This window comes from Sminthopsis crassicaudata, chromosome 6 (assembly GCF_048593235.1).
Source record: "Sminthopsis crassicaudata isolate SCR6 chromosome 6, ASM4859323v1, whole genome shotgun sequence".
NCBI classification, from domain to species: domain Eukaryota; kingdom Metazoa; phylum Chordata; class Mammalia; order Dasyuromorphia; family Dasyuridae; genus Sminthopsis; species Sminthopsis crassicaudata.
Genome location: NC_133622.1, coordinates 106,627,004 through 106,643,946, shown reverse-complemented (window position 1 = coordinate 106,643,946; position 16,943 = coordinate 106,627,004). Strand labels below are relative to the sequence as shown.

Below are 16,943 nucleotides of genomic sequence, written 5' to 3'. Positions count from 1 at the left end.
GGTTACAAACACTACCCCATTTTATCCTCATAACATTAATACTATCATTATTATACTGGTTATACAGATAAGGAAACTCAGGCAGTGAGAGGTTAAATGGCTTGCCCATGTTAACACAGCTAGTAGGTATCTTAGATAGGATTTGAACTCAGGTTTTACTAACCCCAAGTTCAGAGTGCTCTCCACTTACTTACCTAATCACCTCCCTTTCTAACTTACTAAGCAGTGTCCAGCAGGGCAGTGTTCTCTGCAGACCACAAGATGAGGAGGGAGCACACTGGAGAGGAGCTGTGATATTGAAGCGGGTTATGGTCCCTTTAAGAAACTGTATTTCCTATTGATCTGTGATTCCTTTCAGATTCTCAGCCCTTCCTGGCTGAGGCATATTCTCCCCAGACAAAGTTGTCTTTCCCAGATGCCAGGGCCTTTGATTCACAAATCCTGTCACAAGCATCCCTTTGAATTCCAATAGGTCACAGTGGTCCTCAAACTTTTAAAATAGGGGGCCAGTTCACTGTCCCTAAGACTGTTGGAGGACCAGACTATAATAAAAACAAAAACTCATACTGTCTCCGCCCCTCAGCCCATTTGCCATAACCCTGTGGGCCGCATAAATGTCCTCAGCGGGTAGCATCTGGCCTGCCAATAGGAGATTTGGGCTTGTCCCAGCCCCCACTGGATCTGATCTGTTCAGGTTTCCCGACCCCCACCAAGACAACCAATATAATGAGCTTCCATCAACTAAGGTCTTTGCAGATGGACCTTGGCAGCTCCTTTTGCTGTCAGGACCTTCTGTCCATTGAGAACGGCATTCTCAGTGCAAAACTCCATTTTCTATAGATCTGTCCACTGGAATCCTCTTTCCAGTGCCATCCTCTCTTTACCCTCACCTATTTCCCTAACCAGACTTTATGCTTCTCTGTCAGGATTTCTAACCTAACTTCCCAATCCCCATAATAAACCTCTTTTATCAATCTAGGTTTTCAGGTCTGTAAATTCTTTTACAGAGAACCTTCGCACCACCAGAAGGGAGGCCCCCAAACTCCCTACCCTTGCGCTGAATCCCAAGGGGGTACAGAGAGGCCAAACCTCTCCATTTGGTTCCCTGAACCCCGAACCTGCCACTAATTATCATTTATCTTATCATTTAACTCCTTGACCACCAGAAACCCTCATTTTATTTTGATTCCCTAAATCTAAACCTTGTAGACATTAATGTCCTAGCAGTATGAAAGGTCAATTATCTGACCATATTTATTCCCTATATATGTTGTCCTATCCATGTATGCTCTGACAACTTGTGGTCCTTATTTGGGTGTTCTTCTACATGTGATCCCTGTCTATCTACATTCTTATCACCAGTGTTGTATTTCTGGGAGTGTTTGTGGGGAAAAGAATTTTATTACTTTTCTTACCATTCAATTTCATTAAATGTTCTTGTTTTGAGCTAATTCTGTCCCTTGTCTGACCACTAAAAAGCTAAGACCTCAATGGTATCTCATGAACTGTGCTTTTAAGGGATTCATGACCCATGGAGTACTTTGAGCCTAAAATAGCTGTTCTCTGCAGGACACAGACTAGAAGTTGAGGGTTATCATGCGTTATACCACTTTTGATCAACTCTAATAGGGAAATTTTTCCCTCTTACAACTAAGTTTAATTTTCCTCTGTGCTCTGTATTCTACTCATTATTCTTCCACCCTGGAGTACTCTATAATGCTGGTGACAGACTCACCATGGAATATCTCTTCTGGAGACTCAGCTCACCCCAACTCCTAATGCTAGAGGCAAGTGAACCCTGCTGGCTCCCTTTGGAGCCTCTATTTTGTAAAGGAGCCCAAGCAGGTCTCCCTTCAGTTTCCTCCCGTCTTGTTCCTGACTTTTTCTAGACTTCAGAATCATTCTCTCCACTCCCCTTTTCAGCTTTTTTTTGTATGTATTGTCTTCCCCCACCAAAATATAGGCTTCCTGAGGGCGTGACTTTCTTTTTGCCTATATATATATATGTATATGTATATATGTGTGTGTGTATCCTAGAGTATAGTTCTTAACCCCCATTTGCTTCAAAAAAAAAAAAAAAAAAAAGGAAAAGAAAGAGAAGGAGGAGGAAGATGACAATGGTGACCTTCAAGTATTTGAAGGATTATCATGTGGAAAAAGGGACTGGATTTATTCTGTTTGGCTTTAGAAAGCAGAAGAAAACAAGCATCATCAAATGCTTGCTATTTGTCAGCCACAGAACTATACTCTGAATCATACAGCTAGTAAGTGCATGAGGTTAGATTTGAACTCAGGTCTTTCTGACTCTAAAGCCACTACACCACCTAACTGCCCCCTATAAACATCCTTTTTAAAATGTGGTACTGAGGACTGAGCACAACACACCAGACAAGGTCTAATTAGAGCAGAATAAAGCAGGCATAACCATCTCCCTGTAAAAAGAGCCTTAGATAATTTTTTCTAGGCAAAACATATCTCAAAATATACTTTGAGTCTTCTGTGAAAAGGTATACAGACATAACAATGATACATTATGTAAAATATGACATAGGATTAAAAAATGGAAGAGATTAAAAGTCTTGCAAATAACTCAAAAGCTTCATGTCTATATCATGAATGCTTTATTGAAGAACAGAACTGGAAGATACTGAACATAAGCAAGGATACCATCTGCCCCTTCCCCCAATGAAATTAGCTAAGTCAAGAAATGTTTGGCTACTAATATGGACATTATTTCAAAATTAGCTGTCTTTTGTGTAGTTAAAAGAAAGACTAAGCAAAGCAAAGGTCAAAATTAGCATCAATTTAGAAGGGAAGATAATAAAGGGAGAATTAATTTCAAAATGGGAAATGAATAAGAATTGACTTTGGTCATTGTTCTTTTTTTTTTTTTAAAGAGAAATTTTAACAGATGCTAGGCAATCACAACAAGGAGACAAATGATCCTAGAAGTTGCCTTCCTCAATAAATGCTTGATCTACTTGACAAGCATAGAGCTATAGTAACCAAGGCAAACACTACTTTAGAATAAAAGTTCATTTGTAAAAAGGAGCGTTGAAAGAATATGGTATCAGTTCAAAAAAAAAAAAAACAGTAAAAAGCAATCCAGGAGAAATCAAATATTCAAAAAGCTTGAAATGACATCCCACAAATCTCCCCAAGAACATTTATAGATAAAACTTGGAAACTTAATAATGGAACAGACTTGACAAAAATTCTACTGCAAATTATTCTCAAGTCAGGGATAATAACTGTATTTGGACAGTTGCATTTAAATTCACAAAATGTTAGATTTAAAGGTGGGCCCTTAGTGCTCAGGTAATCCTATCACAGGAGATTTATGGAAGGTGATAGTCCTCCAAGAATTGCACAAGATGAAAAGATATGAACTAATGAAATAATTCATGGAAGCATCCAGGTTAAATCTAACCCCAAAAGCATAAGTGAATTGTGTTCCTTGTATAGCACCCTGAAGCATAAATAGATATTCTCTGTCTCCAGTGGAGTATATGGAAAACTTTTAGATAGTGACTGCAGTCAGCTTATAACTGAGAATCCATTCATTGGTTACTAATTTGGAAGAATTAATGGCACTGGGGTACAAAAAGAAGAGACAGTATTTATCTGACTCTCTTACATATAATCCTATAAATGGTAATAATGGAAGTTTCAAAAGGGGGATAGAAAAGGACTTTTTAGCAGGCTGCCCCCACTAGTTCTTCTGATTAATCAATCAGTTAGAAGACTTCCAGGACACATAGCCAAAAACTATTCTCCATCTTCACCCTTATACCAAGCTCCCGTATTGTCCTTTGGAAGCATGAAAATATTAGCTATACATAGCTTGATATTTAAAGGGTCTCTTTACACAAGGAATCTTCTCAAAGGACACATTCAGACATTTATTTTAAGAAGAGATTAGATTTTTTTCTGTTGCCCATTGCTCAACAAGGCTAGAAGAGCTAGGCAAATAAGCACTATTTGACAACTATAAATCATGAAATTCAATGTGACTAATTCCAAGAAAAAAAATTATAAGCAGAAAACAGTTACCAAAATATGAAATTCACATGGGCTGCAGAAATTATAAACATTGCTCTTAACAATTGAATCAGACTTAATTAACTATGCACATATAAAAGCTATTTTAGATATCTGTATAGTTTAGCTGTGCCCTAACGTAGTACTAAGGTTGTTTGAACAGTGAAATAAAATAACAGCTTCTTAAAATAAAATCACTGACTCTTATGCAATGATATATAATGGAGCTAGCTATCCAAAACAAAAACAAAACCTGCATGGACTCAGGGAAAGTCCCATTTCTCAAGTATGATATGCAGGAAAATAATTAAAACATTGACATGGAGGAAGGGAAAAACATGTCTAATGAGAAGGGAAAGGAAAGAAACTATAGACAGAACATTTGAGTGGGTGATTCATTTGTAGCTGGTATAATCCTGATGGCAGGAGATTTAGCCAATTCAGCAGCTGGCAAGACCTGATGCTGGTGATCTGACTTGTAACTTTTCTTCATTCTCTCAGGACAAGTTATCATTAGGAAATTCAGTGATTTCCTTGAGAGAACCATTCACAGAACCAGGTAAACTACAGTTCTTACAAATAAAAAGATGCCTCAAACTTTCAAATATAATAATATTCTGGTATCTCTAGCAGTCCTGTTTGTTTATATGTCAGTGTTACTTTCACAGAACCAGTCCCCTAGGGTCAGTGCTTTAGGGTTAGGCTCTCATAGTAGTATTCCCTGGAAAAGTAATAATCAGAGCTGGTATTTGTTTGACTTTTACTGTATAGTTACTGGGAAGAAAGTTACAATTGATCAAATTGAGAAGGTAACCTTTCCTGGCTTCTGGACTTTGAAATCAAACCTAGTCTAGGTTAGTTTTCCTCTAGTCTGAAATGAAATTCTTCTTCATTTGTATGGCACCTGGAGAGGAGATAAAAAAGGAACCTAGAGCCCCAGAGTGAAAGTCTTGAACTAGTTTAGTTAGTATGCAATTCAATGGAAACAAAAGGAAATGTTATTGGCTTTCCAAACCCCTTCTGTGGATAGAACATAGTCGCTAAAACATTCTTCTGGGTAAAGGGATAAAGGAGGTGAAAAGGACAGCAATAAATGGCATCAAATGTACCTCTTAATCAAATTCACCTTTGCAGGACAAAGGGAGCAAAGAAGATAAATGATCAATAGGAAATAAAGAAGAGCCTTTGTAGACCTGCTGGCAGTAGGAAGATATAAACATCAATACAAACCAAAGCTTAAATAAAAGTCATTTCTTCAGGGGCAGAAAAGTTCCAGGTAAATTCCCTGAAGAAGGGAAGCATATTGTAGTCTAGGGAAAGTTTTTAAAGAAAAATATAATGTAAGACAAAAGGAATGCAAAGCATGGCCAGGATAATGTTATTCTAATTTTTAGAAAAGATAAGAGGGCTTCCATAGAATCCTGTAAAATGATATATCTCTCTCCTTTCATCTTCCTGATTCTGTAAATGACCAAAATAATAGTTCTTTCCCACAGCCACAGACAGGTACTTTGGAAGGAAGTCCTATTTTGACCCAATATACTCTCATGTATACATGTATGATACATGTATAATACATCTCATGTACAACAAAGAGTAAAATAAATGCTGGTAAAAATTCTTACAGAAACCAGAAGAGAAATATACAAGTGAGTTTGAGCTGTATGTTCTCATCAGGTATAAAGACAAGAATTTTTGGAATGAAACAGCACAGTCATCTATGGGAAAGACACAAAACATGTTATCTAGCTAATTTTTCAACAAAGCTTCTGACACAACCCAATCAACCAAAGCATGAAAATCACAAAAGTCAAAAAAGGTCAAAAGCTAGTATCTGGAATAGTTCGGTTGAACTGAATGGATGCTTGCCCAGGAATTATCCAACATAGTTTATATCAGCAGGGTAACCATACAGAATAGCATCTGCAACATGAAATGAGATAACTGATAAGATGAAGGAAATAGACATGATCACAACTGTCAAAAAAATCCTTCTTGGTTAGCTCAGTAATGAGTGAGGAAAGGAAGGAAATACCTAACACTTGACTATAATATTTCTGTATCAACTGATATACTCAGAACTGTACTACATGCCACATAAGAAACAATAATTGTGTAAGACATGCATCCTAAGCCTCAAAAAACTTATCATCTGATTGGTGAAATAAAATTAACACCAATGTTAAATGATGGTGATGTCAAAACATAATAGGAATCCAGAGAAAAGATCTTAGTTTTAGAACAGGAAGAGGCCCTAGAGACCACATACTTATTATGCCTAAGTCTTTCATTCTATAAAAGAAGAATTGGGGAGGGGGGTCAGAGAAGTTAAATGATTCAAGATAATACATGTACTAAGGAGCCTCCAAATGGTTTGGAATTATGGAAGATTTCAAGGAGAAAGTGGATAAGTTCTTCCTTGCTCTCTGTCCATTTATACACTCCTGAAATAAATATATTCCTACATCTCAAACAATTGAAATCTTTTTTCCTTTAAGATGAAGCTTAAATTGTATGTCTCATATGATTTCCCAAACCAGAAGAAAATATTTCCCTTATCAAATTTTTCTGAAGTTTCTTTGAATTTCTTCTTTGTCTTTATAATACTTACATGTTTCATCCCTTAATTATATCCAATTTAGTTGTCTACATACTTTCTCTCTGTTACTAGAATGTAAGCTCCTTGAGGAAGGAACTATTATTTTTGCATCTTCATATTCAGAGTATCTACTATAGAGCCAAAGGAAGAAAGGAAAGAAAGAAAGTCACCAGACATGATATGTACATACTAAGAAGAACAGAAGGAAGAAAAGTACAATGGGTGTTAAGGACCATACCTAGGTGAAGGGACAGGTCAAATCTCTGAGAGCCTCCACAGCTGTGAATCATAAACTTGATGGAGTTGCAAAGCAGCCTTTGAAGATGTTCTTTGTGGACTGGGAATGAAATAAATTGGAGCCAAGAGGGAAAAGGAGAGGGGTCAGAGAACGCAATTGCCCCTCAGTCTCCTGAAGAGATCCATTCTACAGGTCTGAGTTAGATCTTCAGCAGCCACTGGCAGGTGGCTCCCATATCACAACAAATGGATATAAATGGAAGGAAGGAAGAGAGGAAGGGAGAAAGGGAGGAAAGGAGGAAGGGAGGAAAGGAGGAAAGGAGGAAGGGAGAAAGGGAGGGAGGGAGGACAAAAGAAAAGAGGAAGGGAGGATCCATTATATTAATGGCCAAAATAAATACTATATTTAGCAAAAACATGTTACAAAAATGTAAGTCACATATATCTATGGAGAACCTATTAAAAAAAACATTGTAAAATAAGAGGATGCCCATCAGTTGAGTGTGGCTGAACAAGTTGCAGAATATGATTGTAATAGAACACTACTATGCTATAAGAGATGATAAGCAGAATGATTTCAGAAAAACTGGGGAAAAATTATATGAACTAATGCAAACTGAAATGAGTAGAACCAGGAAAACATTGTACATAATAAATGTAATACTGTAATGATAATCAAGTGTGAGCAAGACTGACACCCCAAAATTTCAAAGAACCCATGATGGAAAATGTTATCCAACTCCAAAGAGAGAACTGGTAAACTCTGAATGCAGGTTGAGGCATGCATGTTCCACTTTCTAGTCCCAAGCATAACAGAATCTCTGGCCAACACCTTTCTGCATAAGTACTATTCTCCATAAGAAACTATAAAGTAGGTAGAGAGCCAAAGGTAAAGTTCAGCTCTCTTTTTTCTTTCTTTTTTCCTGCTATTCTAAAAGATTGTGGTAGAACTATCTAGTCCCCAGTTTCTCAAGACAAGATGGTAAATCCCTTTAAGTGTGCGCACACACACACACACACACACACACACACACACACTTTTTGAAGATATTCATGGAAGCTGGAAACATAACCACCATCCATGAAACTACTCCCATAATTGATCTCCATGGAAGCACTGGCCCAAACTTAAGACAGTTTGGACTCCTGAGGCAGCACTGTGGTCTTCCATTCTGGGATCTCACAATGCCAGATGATGCCAGACAGTGCAGATCTCTTTTTAACCCCAATGCAGCTCAGAACTCCCAAATTTAAGCCACCATTCTTTGTCTCTTCAATAGCCACAATGACAGGTTTGTTCCACCATCCTGGCTAAAAAGTAATCTTCCTAATGTTTCGGTGGTAGTAGAATGCAAGCTCCTTGAGATCAGGGATAGTCTTTTGTGTTTTTATCTCCAATGACTGGTATAACACTTAATAAATGTTTATTGATCAACTGATATCTTCAACAAGGACGAGAATGTCTCCTAAGCTCTCTCCTCTCTTGTTGCTGTGTGTCTGTGTATATGTCTGTGTGTGTTTTCTCTCATTGTATCTGTCTGTGTGTGTTTTCTCTCTATCACCATAAACTTCATCATGTATGCCCCTTGGAATGATTTGCTTTTACCAATTATTCAAATGGAGAAAGTGATTGTTCCAACCACCTTATATAGCCTAATCCCATTCCCCTCTGGCCCTGGAAGTAATAGTGGGGTATGATTGGTACAGTAAAAAGAATCATGACAGAATCAGAGTATATGAGTTTAAATCTCAGCTCTACCATTTATTAGCCATGTGACCTTGGGAAAGTCACAACCTTTCTGAACCTCAATTCCTTGATTAGTAAAATAAGAGGGTGTGACTAGACTAGTCTCTAAGGTCCATCTAAAATTTTAATGTATGAGTGCATGCTCCAGAGGGCACACAGGACAGTACCACTTGTAGGGATGCAAGAAATCTTTGGGCAACACTAGCAACTAGCATTTATGTAATACTTTAAGATTTACCAAATACATTTCTTACCATAGAGATAGATAATGTAAATATTTTCACCCCCATTTCACAGACAAAAAAGCTGAGGATTTCAGAAATAAAGTGATCACATAGATCACATAGAATATGTTGGTTAGGAGATGTAGACTTAGGTCTCCAAACTTTAACTCCAGAATTATTTCTAGTCTACCAAGTTCTTTCAGTTTTCTGTAATTGTCTGGGGACATAGTATCCCCCTCTACCAAACTACCCTGGACTTGCTAGTAATATCTATTACATAGCCCCCCACCTGCACACCTTCATTTTTTCCATCTATCTTTAGCCTCATGTTTTTTACCCAGCAGCCATATTTTGCACAGAGAATGACATTCTTCCCTGATTTATGGACACAATTTCTCTCATTCTCCAGAAACTACTTAAAGCCATTATTTTTAAGAACCAGAAAGTTAAATTTCACAATTCTTTGGGAGACAACAAAAGATTTTCTAGTCCCAAGCATAAGGGCCCCTCTGACCAATACCTTTTTCCATAAATTCTATTAATATGTGTGTTACTTTGGACAAAACAATCTTTTTGGTTCTCCATTCCCTCATATATAAATGGAAGGGTTTGGATTAAATAACTTCAAAGTTCCCTTCCAACTTTAAACCTATGATCTTATGGTCCTATTCTCTACCCAGTGACTAACACCTTAACACTCCACTCAAGAGTATCTAAAAGAAAGCTGTCAATAGAGCAGTAATATTGTTTCACCAAAACACAGCTCTTGATGGTCTGTCATCCCTGTCACATTTCACTATTATGTCACTGTGTATGTGTCTGTGTGTACTCCTATGTTAATAAAGGGCAAAAATCATATAGGCTATAAAGAGTGTCTCAAAAGTCTTAATGCAATTTAAAGGCTTAATAGTTTTTGTTCACCCTGTATATAAACAAAAACAAACAAGCAACATGTATGTGTATGTGTGAGCTCCTTGAGAGCAGGGACTGTCTTTTGCTCTTCTTTGTTTCCCCAGTGTTTATTACAATGCTTGGCATGTAGCTGGCATTTAGTAAATCTTTCTTGACTCTGTATGTGTGGGGGGGGAAGGGAGGAAGGGGAGAAAGGAAGAGGGGAGTAGAACAGGGAGAAGGGGAGAGGGAGGGAGGAGGAAGAAGAGTGTGAGGAGGAAAAGAGGTGGGAGAGAAAGGGAAGAGGGAGAGACAGGAAGAAAGAAAGACACAGAAAGAGAAGGGGAAAGGGAGACAAAAAGAAAGACACCAAAAGGAAGATAACCGCAGAGAAGCAGGGATAGACAGGAAAGCAGTGACAAAGAGAGGTCACCATAATGAATAGAAAACTAGCCTTAGAACCAAAGAAACAGATTTCTCTGATACATACTGATAAAGCTTAGATATAAAAACACCTATATCTATATCAGCATATGTAAATATACATACATATATATCAGTGTAAATGTGTGTGACTCAGAGCAAGCCCTTTAATTCCTCAATGCCCCAGGCAATTCTCTGAAACTAAACTGCTAAACAGTTATCGATCTGAATAGAGGGAATTTCCTACCCAGGAAATTCTATGATAAAATATTCATTATACCTGATATGCACATATATCTTACCTTTCTTCTATGCCTTATATAAATAGGTAGGTAAACTCACAGTTAGGCAGAGTTGTGGTTTTTGCTCAATAACCCATTCTAATTACAATGCCTTTCACATAAAGCTCTTCAGGGTGTGTACCCAGCCCTCCTCCCTTTGCTCATGCCTAAAGTACCTAGTTGTGTATCAAATAGGTGGTAAACAAGAGAAAACCAGGGGCCAGGTATTGCTTTAAGGAAGTTATAGGAAGTTGTAACCTGAAGCCTCCTCACTTCTGTGCCCAGGAATGGGCAGAGGCAGCGTGCACAGAGCAAATGCATTTCTTGTAAACTCCCTGGCGTCCAGACTTTCTCTTACTACCAAAGTTGGAGCTCTTCTTTGGGGGGGGGAGGGTGTGTGGAGAGGGGGAGTAGCAACGTCACTCCCTAACAGGGATAAAGTAGAGAGGCTGCAAGGCAGCCACTGTGGGATAAGAAGGGAAACTCTTCAGATACTTAAGAGTGTTAGCTGTCCTTTTGGGAAGAGGTGCTGTTGGCAAGACCTTCCTCCACACTTTCCCTGTCCATAGTGGAGGCAGGAAAGGTGCCACTCGTGGAAGCCTAACCAGAAGGACATCATGCCACAGAATGTCATCCTCCCAGGCCCTGCGCCCTGGGGATTCAGGCTTTCAGGAGGGATAGATTTTAATCAACCTTTAATCATCACCAGGGTAGGTGTTTCCTTCTCTTTCTCTCTGAGAGGCTTTTTTGCTTCACGTGTTGGTCTTTCAGTTTCCCAAGAGCTGCAGAAATCTGTCCAGTGAACACTGAATGATACCTAACCGGGGCAAGATGGGAAGGGGTTATTGCTTCCTGGGCATCAGTTTGCAGAGGTAGGAAGACAGTGTAAATAAATCAGAAAGGATGGGCTTTGGATGATGGCAGAAAGGGAACGAGCTTGCTAAGTGTTTACATTGTCAGAATGACAGCCGGGTTGCTGAAGGAAGGAAGGGAAATTTACTAGTTTGAAGTCAAGACCTGGGGAGGGACAACAGAATTCAGAAAAGGTGAATTTGGCAAGTCCAAGTTGCTATGATCCCCTATACCTGCACTCCAGCCTTTAACTCCCTTTCCTTTTAATTGCATGGCTATATGATCTCTGGCAGGGGGAAGAAGGGGAGAAAAGAACAGAGATTTGGCAGCTGTTCCTTTGGATTAAACATGTTTATCTTCTGATGTAAATTTCATCTGGGAGATATAGGCAACGCATAACTTAGGTTAGCTAATTTAAGCTTGACAAATCATTAGTACAGATAGGAAAGATATTGCTAATATAGGTTCCTATTTTCCCAAATATTTTGAGTAATTTTCTAAAACTAAAATTGTTAAGTTGAACTACCATGAAAATCTATCAGAGAAGTGTCTTAGGAGGATGTAATAGTAATATGCCTGCTTAATAACATAATACTTAAAAAATTTTTTCTTTTGAAGAACATCTTTCTTTTGCTTAAAAATACTTCAAGTATTGTCACACAAGTAAAAGACTTTAGAAGTGGGTAGAGCATGGAACTCAGAGCTAGGAAGACCTAGGTTTAAATGTCTCCTCAGATTTGCAAAGGTAGGGGGTAAAAGAGGGAGAAGGGGGAAGTCAAACCTGGGATTTTTTCTGCAGAGTGAACTCTAACTCTCTTACATCAGTTTTCCCATCTGTAAAAAAGAAGTTGGACTCAGTGGCTTCTAATGTCCCTTCCAATTCTGTATCAATGATGTTATGACACATCAAATAATCTAAGAATTTGTGAATTCTAAAATATATCCCAATCTAATTGTCTTTTTTCAAGAATATGATGCTTCACCTTTTCTAATAGAGAATTATCTGTATATTTTAGTTATAAACTCAATGAAATCTTCTTGAATCCTTAAAACACTAGAATATTGTGCCATAATTTTTGTTTCTATGTATTCTTTGTTGCAAACATTCTTAACTTGGGGACAATTTAATTTGAAAATTCATTGCACAATGCTCTGCACAAAGAAAACACTTCTGTGTTCTATTTCTGTTCTATTCATTTACTTTCCTGAGAGTGAATGAGAAAATGCCTTCCTCAGATATCTTTAAGAAACAATGTTTTATACAGAAGCAAATCAAGGACCATGTCAAACTCTGTTTCACACATTTTGAAAAATATATGAATATAAATGCAAGTTTGTGATATTAAACAAGCTAAGTTGATTGAAACTGAGAAATGTTTTTAGACAAATTAAGCAGAAAATACTCTGATACTTTGGACCAAGCAATACCTTTTATGGATTTACAAAGAGGAAAAGTTTCCATTATCTCTTCTCAAAACTATTTTAGTAGTTTCTAGATCACAGTTTTTCCTTTACTTTAATTGACAAAATAGGCTTCTAAATGTAAGAAAGGATAAATACATCAACTCCTGAAGAAATAGGTATTGCTCTTGACATGAAACTGACAAGTTCCTATTGGTATGTATGGTACCAATTCCTTTTATTCACATAAATGGAAAGATTACCATGATGTTATAATATTTTTTATTCCAAGGAAATATTTCCATTTGGTTGGCTTTGAAAGGTAATGGTAATATTGCTTTGTTAGTAAAAAATAATCATCAGCAGCTATTCTTGTGTTTTCTGATATTGACTTGTAAAGCTGATATATTATTTTATGTGCATATCTTATCTTTCTGAATAGAATATAAATTTTTAAGGGCAGAATCCACATCCTCCATCTGCTTTATATCTTCCCCCCACCCCATCTCCCAAAACTAGGGATTCCATTGCATAAAGTAGGTAGTTAAGAAATGTTTAGTAATTTTTTATGGTTTAAATTCCACAGCTATTTCTGTGACTATTCCTATTGAAGTTATAAGAAAGTAAAAAAGACTATAATACCTTCAGTAGGTTAGCACCTAAACAAGCAAAAAATTATTACCCATATATTTCCAAATGTTTGGTGTTGCATAAACAAAATATTTTGTTGTTGTTGTTGTTGTTGTTTTTTCCACTTTCATGTTTCTGCATCTTGAGTCACATGGAGCAGCGTGGCTTAAAGGAACCAGTTGCATCTGTGTGATAACCAAATGACTGAACATTTTTCTCTACCATTTGTCAAAGTCTTGTTTTCTGTGATGCCCAGCGCAATCTGAACTTCTTTGGACAACCTGGGAGTCCATGGAGTCCCTTCTCAGATATCACTGAGGATTTAATTAACACAGAATTTAATCATTGAAGAAATGCTAGATGTCATTTAGAAGTAAGAGAAAATAAAGATGTAATCTTTTTCCTATTCAAATTCACAAACTCTTTGAAATTTATGCATGGAAAGACTAAGTATCCTTGGACCTTGAATAGGAACCCCCTGATCTAAGACATCTAGGAGTGGGGAAGCATGTCCACCTCAAAAGAATACATGTCTTCACCATTCAAAGACAAAGGGTAGGTAAAAGAACCAAAACACCACTGATATGTCAAAGATCCAGCCCCTGACCAAAATATTTTTACTGCTGCTATTACTATTGCTATTTCTTTGAGCCATCTTGGCTCAGCTATTAACTTGGCTAAAAAATCATGTAGTCAGTAAATTCACTAAAAGGCAAAGCTGCATGTTTGGGGCAACTTAATGTTCACACAATCACCAACTCCATAATTGATTTAAACTTTGAAAAATATTCTGGAACTGCCACACAGATGCAGCCACAATTAGTCATTCTCCTAAATATTTATTCTAGACAAAAAATTAATTATTAGAAATATCTCCACATTAAAGCTAAAAATTACATTAATCTTTAGTTACCTGCCTTCATTTCTATTATAGTACATGTCCGAATATATTGTTTTAATACCTGAATTGGTGGAATTGTTAGTTCTCTGTCATACCTAGGCTATGTAGATACCCACCTCCTTTAGTGCCTCATTAGAATAAACTGTGACTATGTCACCAAAATTCCTTCCTTCCTTTCCTATCCATCCTTCTTTATCGGATTTCCCTTTCAGAGTCCCCAGGGTCATCTCACTAAACTCTTTGAAATCTATTTTCCCCCAAATCTGGAGTACATGTCAGAGTCTATCTGGTGTTTTACTCCTTATCTCTATCAAAAATTCTAAGATAACATGGCTGCTGCCTTCAAGTTTCCCAATATCTTTACACTTCTAACAAGTTATTCCTTATTAGCCAAACCCAGGCCCAGAACAACATTTTTCTTTGTCACTTCCTCTCTGCCTTCTGAAAGCTAAAATTACCAGCAAGGAAAGTCAAGAATGTCTTTGCTTTTAGCACAACTAATCTTCAGCTGATATCAGGAGAATTCCCCATTTTGTAACATAGTTATGCCTATATGTTCTTTTTCCTCCTACTAACTCACAGTGGGGCACAATAGGGACAAAGTAGTATAGTGACTAAAGAATGAAATCTGTGTTCAAAGCCCTGCCTCTGACTCATATGGATTTCGTGATACTGAATAAATGATTTAACCTCTTAGTGCCCCAGCTTCTTAAACTATGTTTTACAACCATATTGGGCCTTATAACTGAATGTGGGGAATCACAAAATTATAATTTATTATCAATAAATGTTTGATTTGTATATCTATTTTATATACCTATATTCCCAGGGTCACAAAAAATTTTCAGGCAAAAAGGAATTATGAGTGGAAAAAGTTTAAGAAGCCCTGTTTATACAACTTTCAAAGACTTTAGGTTGCAGAGAAGATGTTAATTTATAAAAGTAGGAGTTTCTTCATAACAAAGTTCCTAATACCAATGAAATTACAAGTCTTGTCTCTATCCTACTAAACTGCAATGCTGTAAAAGTGGTGACTATCTAATATATGTTTACATCTGATATTGCAACAGCCTTGCAGAAGTAGGAACTTAATTACATTTATAATTGAATTGATTTACCTATTTTTTTCCATTTAATGTGATTTTAGAAATAGAAAAGGAAAGAAAGAGAAAGGAAGGAAGGAGGGAAGGGAGAGAGAGAGAAAGAGAGAGAGAGAGACAGACAGACAGACAGACACACAGAGGGAGGAAGAAAGGAAAGAAGGAAGGAAGGAAGACATTTTTAAATCAGGATAACAAGCCTAGTAGGAACTTTTACCTAATTACTTGGAATAATCAAGTCCCATCACTTATACTGATGGCTATGGAATTTAGTTGTAAGAAAAAAATAAAGTGGGGGAAGGGGAAAAATCTTGATAGTAAAAATTGCAAATCAAAAGTTTTATAATATTAAATTCCACAGGAAAGAATGGAAATGTACATAACTAAATCACTAACTGGCATCAATATTTTTCAATTACAATACCAATTAATGCAGTCAACTTTTGCATCTCAATTTCTCCATTTTAAAAATGGAAGATGCATTTTACATAAGGATGAGGACTATAACATAAATGCTAACCTATGAATTTCGGGGAGAGGTAAGCAGGTTTGTCAGGTTGAATAAAGCTGACTTTTTTGAGATTAGGGATACATAGTACCTATTTTATATTTTCTTTTTCCTTTGAGAAGGGGGAAGTTAGCTAGCAATTAATTTCATAGGGCAGTACATCCATGATCCAGATTTCTTGAGAACTGAGTAGTCTTCAGATTAAAGAATGGACCAAGGAATTCAAGCCAGACTATTGTGGCTGAGAGGATCTGTGAATGGGACTTGGGAATCCCATTCTGGAATGAAGGGGAATAGACCTCTAACGCTGAGAATAAAGAATAAAGGAGGTAGGCACTTAAATTTTAATTATCTATAACATTTTAGATTAGAGAAGTCCTAGATCATTAAAAACCCACCCCATTTTAGCTGTCTTCAGCACTCAGGAATACTCTGGAAAAAATCACATGTGCAGATTATGTCAACATGTAGCCTACCTACTTATTATTAGGGGAAAGGAATGAATCTCTTCACATAGAAAACATTAAATCTATGAATTTATTTTTACTTAATTTCCTATTTCAGGGTAAATTGGCAGAAATTATCAATCCACAAACATTTATTTAGCACATGTTGTATGCCAGGTACTAAGGGTATCAATATGAAATAAAACAATTCCTTCCCTTTAGAAGCTTATATTCTCTAGAGAGAGGTGTGTGTGTGTGTGTGTGTGTGTGTGTGTGTGTGTGTGTGTGTGTGTGTGCGTGTTACATAAAGTAATTTGGCAAGGGTCTGGAAAGCACTAAAAGCCAGGAGGAAATAGGAAAGGATTTGCAAAAAAAGTGCAGTTTGAACTAAATGTGAGCTAACAAGGAACAAGGGATTTTAAATTGTACTGATAATTTCTTCAGCTTTCTACTACTTCATTTGGTTTATCTGTTACTGTATTTAATATAAGTTTGAATATGTAGTCTCATGATACCCTCACTATATTACTTTATAGTAATGTATATGACTTTTTTTTTTTATAAAACTTAAAAGGTTTTTTTCCTTCAGTTTTTAAAACTAGAAGAAACTTTATCTAGTGTGCTCTCCTCATTTTGCATATGACAGAACAGAGGCTCAAAAA

General features: G+C 36.9%; 1 protein-coding gene across 3 annotated transcripts in view; it reads left to right on the top strand.

Annotated features, from left to right (window-relative positions):
• Positions 1-10,864: 10,864 nt before the first annotated feature.
• Positions 10,865-16,943, top strand: part of PDLIM3 (PDZ and LIM domain 3) — a 46,909-nt gene continuing 40,830 nt past the window's right edge. Inside the window, exon 1 of one of the 3 annotated variants that reach the window (XM_074272687.1) lies at positions 10,865-11,153. In XM_074272687.1, the coding sequence (XP_074128788.1) occupies positions 11,061-11,153 (93 nt within the window). In that variant the 5' untranslated portion in view covers positions 10,865-11,060. The remainder of the gene's footprint in view (positions 11,154-16,943) is intronic. The other 2 variants (XM_074272689.1, XM_074272690.1) reach the window with 2 other exon arrangements.